The sequence below is a fragment of the Pristiophorus japonicus genome, chromosome 12, assembly GCF_044704955.1.
Source record: "Pristiophorus japonicus isolate sPriJap1 chromosome 12, sPriJap1.hap1, whole genome shotgun sequence".
NCBI lineage: Eukaryota > Metazoa > Chordata > Chondrichthyes > Pristiophoridae > Pristiophorus > Pristiophorus japonicus.
Genome location: NC_091988.1, coordinates 39,278,927 through 39,290,424, shown reverse-complemented (window position 1 = coordinate 39,290,424; position 11,498 = coordinate 39,278,927). Strand labels below are relative to the sequence as shown.

Genomic DNA, 11,498 nt, shown 5'->3' with positions numbered 1-11,498 from the left:
TGGGGCAATCCGCGGAGAACGTGACTTTACACAAGAAATGGGGTCGTTACAAAAGTCGCGAATGTTTAAAATATTAAGAGAAGGAAGCACTATATTCGCGATTACCAATTGTCCCCGCATTGTGTAGTCCTGCAGCAGCAATGTACACGGCACAGCGGAAGACAAGTGGCTTTGCGCTCAATGTCAAACCTCCATTTTCACCATCCGAAAGTGGCCCCTTTCGGGGGCGAACGTCATGTGACACCAGAAGCGGAATTGTCGGGGTAATCAGACTGATTAAAAAAAACACATTTAATTTATTTGTTGTGCCATATTTCGCTATTGGCCGTGCGAATGGTTGGAAAAGTTAACGAGGCAGAGCAAAGGAAATAAATCAGAGCCGCGCGTCGCCCTTCTTACGCGGCGCTTCGGAGCAGACACGTCGCGCAGTGCTGAACAAAATCTAAACTCTTTTGTTATAGGATGGCTTTCAGTAATGTGCGCGATATCGTCAATAACTGTAGTATTTGATGAAATGGCAAACCGTCTACATTCATATTAAGTGAAAGAAGAACTCATTGCAATCCCAAACACTAGCACTGGTTTAATTAGCATGTTTGCCATTGAACACGACCGATTATTGCTATTTTTTTGTGCATTTAAGTTTTGGTTAAATTCACTCGGTTTAATAAAAGTGGGACGCGCCGGTTTGGACGCAGGGTTTGCGAGCAGCCCAGCCCTGACTTCTGTGAGTGCAGCCGGGATGTTTTCCAGTTAATGAGCAATAAGGAGGGCAGCTATAGGCTGTGTGAAGTGCTGGGTGGCTCCCTCCAGGGCGGAGAGAGAGAGAGAGAGAGAGAGACGAAATCACGTGAGTTAATGATGTTGCAAACCTCCCAACTCTCGCTCTCCCCCGACAAGATCGTCGGGCTCCGAAATCCGGAAAAGCTGCAAATCAGCACAAGTGAATAAGCAACAACACGGCCGACCGTGCGCCAGCCTCAAAGAAAGGATCGGGCTCTTTAACATGACCACTTTCTTTGCATCCTACAAGTCCTAAAAGAGAACGTGCAAAAATGAAGCTACTCCTCGCGTCGAAATGAAAAATCGCTGTAGTGTGGAGCACTGAGCAGCTCGGAACTTGTGGAATTCAGTCACCCGCCGCACTGAAGGGGAATCAACCTGCATTATTGGTGCTTTCTTTCTTTCACTTCTTCTCAGTTGGATTGTGGCATAAAGAAAATGATGCAGCATCCCCTGGAGCTGGGAGCTCATTACCTGCCTCATGAGCCGATCCATGATTACAGGTCACACCGATACAGGAGCTTTATGATCGAGGAGATACTGACTGATCCCCCGGGCTCAGGCAAAGTCACCACCGGGGGAGAGCTCCTCAAATTCGGGGTTCATGCCCTGCTCAACAGTCGGCCCTACCACAGCCATCTAGGTAGGTGGGAAAACTTCCCTAACTCTCTCTTCCTTTATGTAAGCTTTTCTCTCCTTTATGTAGGTTGCATCAACATTATTAAAGCATGGTTTCCAAATCACTCATATCTGCTCCCTCCGATTTTTTTCTCTTTGGAACAAATTTAAAAAGTGGTCCACAGTTTGCAGTTAGCGCCCAAACCCGCCAAGTTGGGTTACTTCACAGATGGGATATCAATTCTCCGGCGATGACATTGTCGATTTAATTTAGCTTTAGGTCGCAAGTGGCATACAGTGCGCAATAAACACACAATGGAATTATTCCGATAAAATAATTACACAAATTGAAGCAGAGAATGAAAGAAATGGAAGCACAGTAATGAAATAGTAGACCGCCGTAAATATTTTCAAGAGGCCTAGGAAACGAGGTCCAGAAATCCAGGCAATGCGGAAAACCTGCCGAGCGTTGTAAGCAAACGGCGAGATTGTTATTATACATGCTGCATGTTTCACACGGTATCTGTAATCTGAACAAAACATATATCCAGTTTTTAATTTTCTCTTAATATTGCCGAAGATCCCAACCATATTTGCCTAGAATAAACAGTATGTCTCCGGGTCGGAAATGTATGGTTGAAAAGTATTCTAACCCCCGAACCCCAGTTCAATCGCAGCATTTATTTTTGAAGCGGGGAATCTCACCCCTTCCAAGATACAAATACACGCGCACATAAATGACCAGTATTCTACCAAACTTTAACATTCTCCAAAATCAACCCTAATTTAAACTAGTAAACTTTTTTTCACAAAAATGTCAAAATCGAATACTACAATTCTTTTAATCCAGATCCTGAGTAATGTCATTGCACATTATGGAAATACATTAGTGAATGATGTGGTAAATTGAATAATTTCCTGTTTCCTACAAGACAACTAGCGCATAAAGGCAACTTTGTAGTCCTGCTGTAATAGATAGTATTTATGATTTATTATACTCAATGCTATAAAGGAAGGCAAATAATTAACAGTTTCCTATAAAGAGTGCAATCTAATTTTACAATGTGTATTGCTAGATAGTAATTAATTTATCAGCCATTAAATGGCTGCTTTGAAGAATTGTGAAATATTATTTTCCAAAAAGATAAACAAGGCCTGAATATATTCCAGATATTGCTGTTTTTTTAGATCTGATTTATTTCATATCATGACGGAGTAATGCAAGCATTGTAGGAACACTGCTCGTTACTTTTAAACTAAAAATTAAAATAATTTCGTCGTTACGTGTAACCAAATAGCACATGGAGAATGTACTTTAAAATGTTACATTATTTCACTGATAGGCATCATTCTCTTTGTTAACTGTGCTGCGCAATCAGGACATTATACATTGTGTAGACGAAGGCAGGTTTAATTTGAATGCATTTAATTACAATCTTTGAGTTCACTACAACATTGGCAGTAACATTTGTGCCCGAAATGCTTGCAGCTGGCCTGAAATCAGATCACGCTGGAGTTTTTAAGTTCCCGCTGGGTCCGATCTCGTGTAGCCTTGCCGCTCCATTGGGTTCAGCGTTGGTATCCGGAGGATCGAGCCTGCCCACCGGCCCCGGAGGACCCCATCTTCCGCTAGACCTACATCTCCGGTCAAAGCTCGAACAAGGTCCAGAACCAGGAAACAAGGCAAAAAAAGGCAGGAGGAGCCGGACAGTCTTCACTGAGCTACAACTAATGGGACTCGAGAAACGATTTGAAAAGCAGAAATATCTATCAACACCCGACAGGTAACTTTGAACAATTTCCCTTTATTAAAAAATATATAGGGTTGCTACAAAGCACAACAGTGGCACTTTTTACAGACATATACAACTCAACAGAGAAAGATACACTTTGCACTCTGCTGCCTAGTAACATCTATTATTTTAAACATTTAATTTATATGATATTATTTTAAACAGTTTAACTGGTTGTTGCATTAAACCCGGTTGCTTTTAGTTTAAACAGATCGGACAAGTTCCCCGCCCCTCCCACCTTATAATCACTTTTGATGTTGTGATAATCTTTTTGTATCTTTTCCCTTCCCCCACCAATGAACAGTAGGGAAGAAAAACAAGACACAACAAGCGAGGGTATAAATATAAAAATACACAAAGTAATTGAACCGTCCAAACTAATCAGCAGTCAACAGTGTCTGAAACATACACATAACAAGTGTGCGGAGCCAGTGACAGACAGCACCCATTTCATCGGTGTTGATATCATAGTTTGACTTTCTATCACTCCCAATAAATAGTCTCTCCACAATCTAAACATGCAGAGGAATTCTAATAGCAATTTGTATATTAGAATATTTCCTCCGGGTTTAGTATTAGTATTTTCGGCCGGAGAGGTAGTAACAGGCAGCCGAAATGCAGTTGATTTTTTTTTTTAGCTACACCAGCAGTTATTGCACAGGTCAATTGATTTTCAAAGTGCAATGTTCATTTACAAATCTACAGACGCTCCAAAACGTGAAATAATTGTAACATCGACACATTTATTAACGGGTTCATTTCTCTTTCAAGTAAATGATATTTTGATTTGCCCCAAATATATTTACGTATATATATTTTAAATACAGAATAGACCTAGCAGAATCGTTGGGTCTTAGTCAACTTCAGGTGAAAACTTGGTACCAAAATCGAAGAATGAAGTGGAAGAAAATAGTAAGTATTCTATTTAATGAACGTTCAATAACGGAAACACTTCCCGGGAGTGGCCTGTTGCTAAATGATATTTTTATTTAAAGGTACTGCAAGGTGGAGGCCTGGAGTCCCCGACAAAACCCAAAGGCCGCCCAAAAAAGAACTCCATTCCTTCAAGTGAACAACTTTCAGAGCAAGAGAAGGTAAAAGAAGCCGAAAAACAGATTGTGAATTCCCCATCACCTTCCGAGGTTAATCAGGAAGAATAACGCGTCAAGGTGGTTGACACAAAACTGATTTCCACACTGCTGGGATGACGATGCCAATTGTTACAGACTGACCTTGAAACTCCAGCGAGCCACGTGTCTAACGATTTGAGCGCGTCATATATGTGGAATTTACACCCAAACTGTAAATGTCAACTCCACCTTTGAATTAAACTGTTTTCTCTCTCTCCACAAACCAGCTGATGGAACTTACCGCTGACAGAATCACCATTATTATATTTGAATAAGTAATTAGTCGCATTTGGAGTTTGGATCAATTTGCCGTTGACTCGGAAGTTTGTTGCAGAACCGCATATCGAGGTTTATGACATTGTTTTCAGTCCCTACGTAAGATTATCGAGAAAGAAACTGAGAATTGTTTAGTGGATCAAAGTGATCAGATTTCCCTTCGACTGTACGTAATTTAGCATTTTAGCGCCGTCCTTACGTTTTGGCTACATAAAATTAAAGCTCAGAATCGTTACTTTTACACTTTGCAGTCTTTCAAACACGTTCTGCTTATTTTTAACAAAATGTCAGTATTGTTGAGGGAGATGCAATTATCGTGCCTTCTATTTTAGGTTTCAGCCTACAATCCAGTGGTGCCTCTCTGTCAAGTTCGTTTTATAAATATTTTGACCAAACCAGTTCGATAGTAAGTACAATATGTTATGGTTCAGTGCAAAAGAGCCACAGCTGCAGTAGCAGATTTGAAGTGTTTGTACCAAGTACCGAATTTATAAATGATTTCATACACTTGTGAAAGATAAGAGAAACTGTAAATAATTCTTGCAGCAATGACTGTGGCATAATGCCAAGAAGTGTGTCTTATGCCTTTCAACAAGAGAAAACTACAGAAACTTTGATATCTAATTAAATGTGCTTGTACTTTTTAAATTTATATTTCCGTTTATACTACCCTTACACGGATTCCAACAATAAAAGATTAGTCAGTCCTCGTATTTATATTTTTTATTTTAACGCTTTGATTTTAAAAAATTGCGCGCGTATAGACTAGAGAATATATTCAACCTTTATATTTAGACATGGATAGGTACTTTTTATGTGCAAGTTTAATCCTCAGGGCGCATGTTGTAAAACAATGTTATATTTATATTAAACATATCCCTCACAGCATTCCTTCCTTAAATGTTACAGCGTATTTTGTAATTGTTTAGCCGGCTAGATTTTTTTTGCTATGATACATAAGCAACAAACTAAACCGTGCAGTGGATGCTAAGCAATTACAAATGGTTCTGATTCCACATATTCAGGAAGGAAAATGTACTCAGTTAACCACAGGTGAAGCTGATATTTAAATACTTTTAATGTTATATATAGTCAGCCTTGTTTGCAGTTAAGTGCAGCTCCTTTTACATATTAATACAAATCATTGCTTTCCCTGCAACTGTTCACTTGCAGTTTGTGCTCGCTTCCTTCGCCAATCCGGATCCGATGGTTCTGTTTCGAATCAGCCCGCACGCAGTTTCAATTTGAATATATATTGGCTATATTGGTAGCTGTCACATAATTTAAAAAGAACACGTTCTGATTTGTAATTTCTTCATCGGCGATAATTGCATATGATTGAAATCAAACAGCTAGGCATAGCTATATATTCTGACTGATTTTATTGGTGGAAACCCCAAATTTTAATAATGCTTGTTAATGTAAAATTATGTAAAAATAATTAAAGACTCCAGAAATGTACTTCTGCTGCCCTATGCTGCAAGAAGCTCTGAATAGAAATGTAAAGGCTCACGGAAATTGTTCGGGCCTTCAGCTGAAACATTTGACGTTTAGAAGACCAACTACATTTTCTACAAAAGTGGGGACGGATGCTGACAAAACCGAACTGCTGCTGTGTGCAGGACATTGCTTCACCGTTGCGGGTCTATGATTTGCTTTTAAGTGGTCCAGTGCCACATGACCTATGGCCCGCTCAATTATTCAGAGAAAGTTAAGCATGTATAAAAGTCTGCGTCAGTCAAAAACATTACACATTAATGATATGTGATCTACTGGAAAGCATGCAGGACTCCTGCAGGTAGCCGCCTAAGTAGAACCAACATACTTGGTATTTTCCATTTTTGTTACCCTTATTGAAGTTTTAAAATGCCAGTTCAATTTTGGATTATGTAAAGATATGACTACTTTATGAAAATAATCGATACACTGTATATTTGTGGATTACTGCCAATGCATACTTCAAACAAAAACGACACTAATTTAAGCGATTAAACAATTTTCTCAATGTCTGACATCTCTCAGTTTTCCTTAATATTTAATATGGGTATTTAACTAAAAGTGCTTTGACTGGTTTTTACTATGTCTCGTGCGAGGAAAACAAACGTAATTGGAAATCCTTTAATTGTCATTTCTGGCATGTCACGACAAGTTTAGGTTAATGATAATAGAATACATCCTACATCTCTGTTGTCAGTGATAACCAATCCGAAATCGAACACCTGTAGTGTAACAATATTATTGTAGTAAGAATGGATTTTGGATCCCGTTTGGATCCCCGGAGTTCAGGACTGAATTTTGAAGTAAATTGCTTTACATAATAAGGTACAAAGTGTATCTGCAAGTTTACTTCAAAGACAAGCTCCGATGAATGGTACTCAAATAACCGTGGCATCACAATATATTGAAAATTGAAAGAGTTTTAAATACAAAAATACAAATAAGGCAAGAGAGATATCCACCCGCAGTATAGCACTCCAAATCGTAAAGGTTTAACTCCGCGTTTGACCCATTCTGGTTGCTCTGGTTCTCCAGTGTTCACGTGATACGCACACCACGCATCTGGAAACTCAAATCCGAGCAATGAAAAGGAAATCACTGCATTTCTACGAAATCAATTTCGAAAAGTATTTTCCTTAAAAACTGTTTAAAATTATTAACGGCACTGTTTTATTAGTGTAAGCAGAATTATTGTCGGTTGGTCGGTTTAAATGTAGTTATCTTTAGCAATTCAAACGTAACATTATCAAACATGATCTAATTTTACTATGTTATTTATATATATATATAATTCATAATATTCTTGAATGAATAACAGGTTAGAGACGTCAATACTGATCAAAATAAAAAAAACGCATTTGTCCCTGAAAATACGACATTCATATATGATTTGAAAATCAGCATGGGGGAGGATAATGTGGAAATGTTAGCTGCTACTCGTTTAATTAAGCTGGGATCATTGCAGTACTTAAATATAATAATATAATAATAAATATTCACACAACGTTTGGCAAATAATAATTTTATTCAAGTCAGTTGAAACAATTCATGCTGAACCAATTCACACTCCTATCGAGTCGGCCACTCTTTCGCCCACACTGAACTTAAAAAGAACTCCGGCTCCGTAAAGTCCGATTGCTTTCTATTTATCAGATACCTGCACTGAACCGCACGTGACAACATTAAAATAAAGACTAGAAAAGAACGCTGGATAGGAATCGCCCTTCTTCAATGACGTTTCACCACAATTAAAGGACGCCGAAAATGAGGAAAGCGCTAACTTTCCCCCAGAGTTATATCAAATGGAGGTTTTTTTTAAGCAGGCAAGGAAAGCCAGGAGTCAAAAGTTGAAAAGGTGCGCCATACAGGTGTGGAAAGCCAGGACTGCAGTTGGTGTGATTGACATCTGCAGAATAACAATGTCAGCACTGTGCTCCCGTGAAGGCTTCGATCTGATGGTTATCAGATGAGCCACTGGCCAAACCCACTGAAATCAAACACAGCTGGCCAACATTATGGCAGCATCCTAACACTTTGCAATGAAGTAGCGTCCAAAATAAGCATTTCCCTCGGTGTCTTTAAACATATATTTTTTTAAAGAACTTAGAAGGCTTAGAGCGCACTGAACCGCAGTTTTCTAGCTTTTCTAACGATGTACAACATAGAAACTCAAGAGAAACATGCCTATTTTAAAGATAGATAACATTTAGTACCGTGGTTATACTATCAGAAATCGGATCTAAATTGCTTTCAAACATATTTCGGCATACAAAATAACCCAGAAAGTTATTTAAAATATTTAATACTGTATAAACTATATTTTGGCAGAGATATTTTCTCAGCTTTGCAGCAATGTCTTGTTATTTTTACTAACTTAAGCTTACTAAAGCAAATTAGGTATGTAAAGCAAGGTTATGTCGTTCTAATTGTATTTTTAGATGTGAAATTCAGCCTACATTTGCCTATTTGGTATACTGTCGATGCAATCATTTATTTCCAAGTTAAACAAAAAAAGCCGTCAGGTCGACTGACCAACGCATAGTAAGATTCAAATCAAATCACGGATATAACTCATGCAGACCAGTACACACGCAACTGCATTGCAACACTAATGAGAAGGGCAAAGAAGAAGTGACACACCGCGCAATAACGGTTGGTATGCAGCGAGCACATGTTAGAATTAATGCAGTGGGATGATTAGGTTAAATGGGCAATTAACCTTTCATTTCATTGGAGAATTTCTCCTAATTTGGCCTAATGGGTAAAATTATTACCACTATTTAGTAGAATAAGTGTAATGACATAACCCGTTTTAAAAAAAACATTCAGAACACATCGTTAAGAAAATAACCAAGGCTTCTCAGAGAGAGAGAATGGCGAGCTGACTGTTTACTTCTGGACCCGCCATTCCAGCTAATGTTTCTAGCCTTGCACTATGTCATATCACTTTCTTCGGTAAAGAACATATGCCACATAAACGTTGAATAATTTCCTATTAGTTTGTCTGCTGTAGCGAATTAGGGTCGACGACAATGCGGCCTCATAACAAGGCCGGAACTGTATCGTCCTAGACTCGCTCTGTTTTGGTTTCGTGATGTTTCAAGAAGCCTCAGCAGTTGATTATTGTTTTTCCTCGGTGATTGTTGTGATGCGGGAATATTTATAAACACGCAATTCCCTTTCGCCTTTCACTGCCTTTCTTTCACATAAAATCCAATGAATGAAACGTATTGAATTTTAATACAACAATGTTGGTCAAAGACGAGGTTTCTTACAGTTCACGATTACAACATTAGATGCATTTAAAGCAATATAATAAACGTGTAAACACGAATTAATAATGAAAACACCCATACAAGTGCTATGGATCTCACTTTAAAATTCACTTAAAAATTCACTGCCTTAAAATATTTATTATGTTAGTGATCTGATTTAACAATTACTCTTTCCAAAAGCTTGAATTTATTTTATCTTTGATACTGTAAATATGCAATCTCTTCAATGTTCATAATCACGCCGATTTGTTGATTTAAAATATTAGTTCAATAGAATTAAACAGTGTTTGACGCAAATTGGCCGCGGAGTTTGTCTATTACAACAGAGACCACACTTCAAAAGTACTTCAGTGACTGTAAAGCGCTTTGGGACATCCCGAGGACGTGAATGGCGTTTCATAGATCCGCAAGTTGTTTTCTCATCTATCAGAACACATATTAAATATATTTGAAATAAGAGTACCACAATAATTAGTATCTGAATAACGTTCTGTTTTATTATTTAAATATTCCACCATTTAAGTCGCGATTCTTCGCGTCATAGCAATACTGACAGTTTACATCATGTGTAATGAATAATTGTGTCCTAGATATCAATTATTTTGAGTTTGAATGCGAACGTTCTAAAGCTTGCAACCGCGCCGGAAATATGTATACATTTGGCTGAACATAAATACAATGCATTATACCTTGTAATGAGGTCTCGTGTAGACGCGCGTTTCTATGTTACATCTGACACACATTTCTGAATTACTGTTAATGTGTGTGATACCGCAGTTTTAAAAAAATAGTCATATGCCATTATTATGAGACATGTTGTCAAGCAGTTCCCACCCTGAGGAATAGTAGAAGCCATGAAAAGTGTAATAAAATTGCAATAAACAAAGCCTGGTTTGTACCAAGTTACTGAACCGGTTACAGTTTCGCCATTCACAAATTTCACAGGCGACAGGATGCAATCCTGTTTCTTACAAGCTGTCGCTGCTGCAGTATACATTTACTAAATTGCTTTTCCAGCCTCATAGTAACGTGTGCTGGGGACAGACTTTTAATTTCCACATGGTCAAAGCGCAAAAGATAGAGGTATAGAAGCAGTGCAGATGTGTGCATTGCCCAATTCACAGCGGTTTCCAGATTACCCAAGGCATGGAGTGCATGTCTGATGGTGAATAACTGACCTGTTAACAGCCAGCAACATACATTAGTGTCTGGGTGTTTAGCTTAGACATGGTTAGATACATCCGGCCTTTTTATGTTTGAGATCTCAGACCAGGATTCACAGAGCAAGACGCACAGAATCTATGTGCAACCCCGAGTGGATAGAGTTCTGCTACTTGCGGCCTCGGAAGGTTTGTTTTCCCGTTTGCACTCGTGATTCGCTGTGATTAATACATTCATATAAACTGCATGCTGGCATCCCGGAGGTTATTTTAGTCCCTAATATTTGAAGGTGTTACTGTAGGCAGCAGACGTTTTGTTTTCCTGCAGACAAATAAACTCTTCGACTGAACCATCTTGTCCCTGTACCAAAGGGAAACACACAGAATTTCAGGTCCAACGGTGGGCAAGAGAGCGCAGGTACTGTCCTAGATCAACAATGTCTGAAATCGACATTTAACACCTCCCCCCCACCCCCGCCTCAGAAAAAAACTATTTCTCAAAGAGCAGTTGAATTCGTAACATGTCATAAAAGAGCCCCCTTTCCTAGAACCCACGGCGTCTAATTTAACATGCAGTCAATATCCCTGTAAGCTTTCCAGCTTCAGTTTATACATTTTCCTTTCAATATTATTTACAGTTTAATTCAGTAACCCATTTGCTTCTTCACAGCGTTTATCAGACAAAGCGGTTTTTTAAAAAAACGACTGATTTGAAATGGATATGATCACCCGGATAAAGGCCGCTCCAGTTTGAAATTGCCTGTCCAGAGCTTTATTGAAAATAACGGAATTCTGCTGATGGATGAAGAAGACTAGTTATACCCCACCCCCCCCCCCCCCCTACTTGGGTTTTCTATTTGTGCATCTGTCTGACAGAGACTACGAGAAATCCGCTCTCCACATTCTCCGAGTTTCAGCACAGTTTAAGAGGTTTTAGCGAGCCAGACTTTTAGAGGAGTACATCTC

The 11,498-nt window shown here is 38.8% G+C and overlaps 1 protein-coding gene across 1 annotated transcript; it reads left to right on the top strand.

Annotated features, from left to right (window-relative positions):
• Positions 1-1,221: 1,221 nt before the first annotated feature.
• barx1 (BARX homeobox 1) lies at positions 1,222-4,354 on the top strand. The gene is made up of 4 exons (XM_070894708.1): positions 1,222-1,426; positions 2,891-3,185; positions 4,022-4,106; positions 4,190-4,354. Exons 1-4 carry the CDS (start codon positions 1,222-1,224, stop codon positions 4,352-4,354), a joined length of 750 nt encoding a protein of 249 aa, XP_070750809.1.
• Positions 4,355-11,498: the final 7,144 nt, after the last annotated feature.

Coding starts and splice junctions, on each gene's coding strand:
- barx1 (XM_070894708.1), top strand. CDS start 1,222: ATGATGCAGCATCCCCTGGAGCTGGGAGCTCATTACCTGCCTCATGAG. Junction 1,427..2,890: donor GCCCTACCACAGCCATCTAG/GTAGGTGGGAAA, acceptor AAATGCTTGCAG/CTGGCCTGAAATCAGATCAC. Junction 3,186..4,021: donor TATCTATCAACACCCGACAG/GTAACTTTGAAC, acceptor TTTTAAATACAG/AATAGACCTAGCAGAATCGT.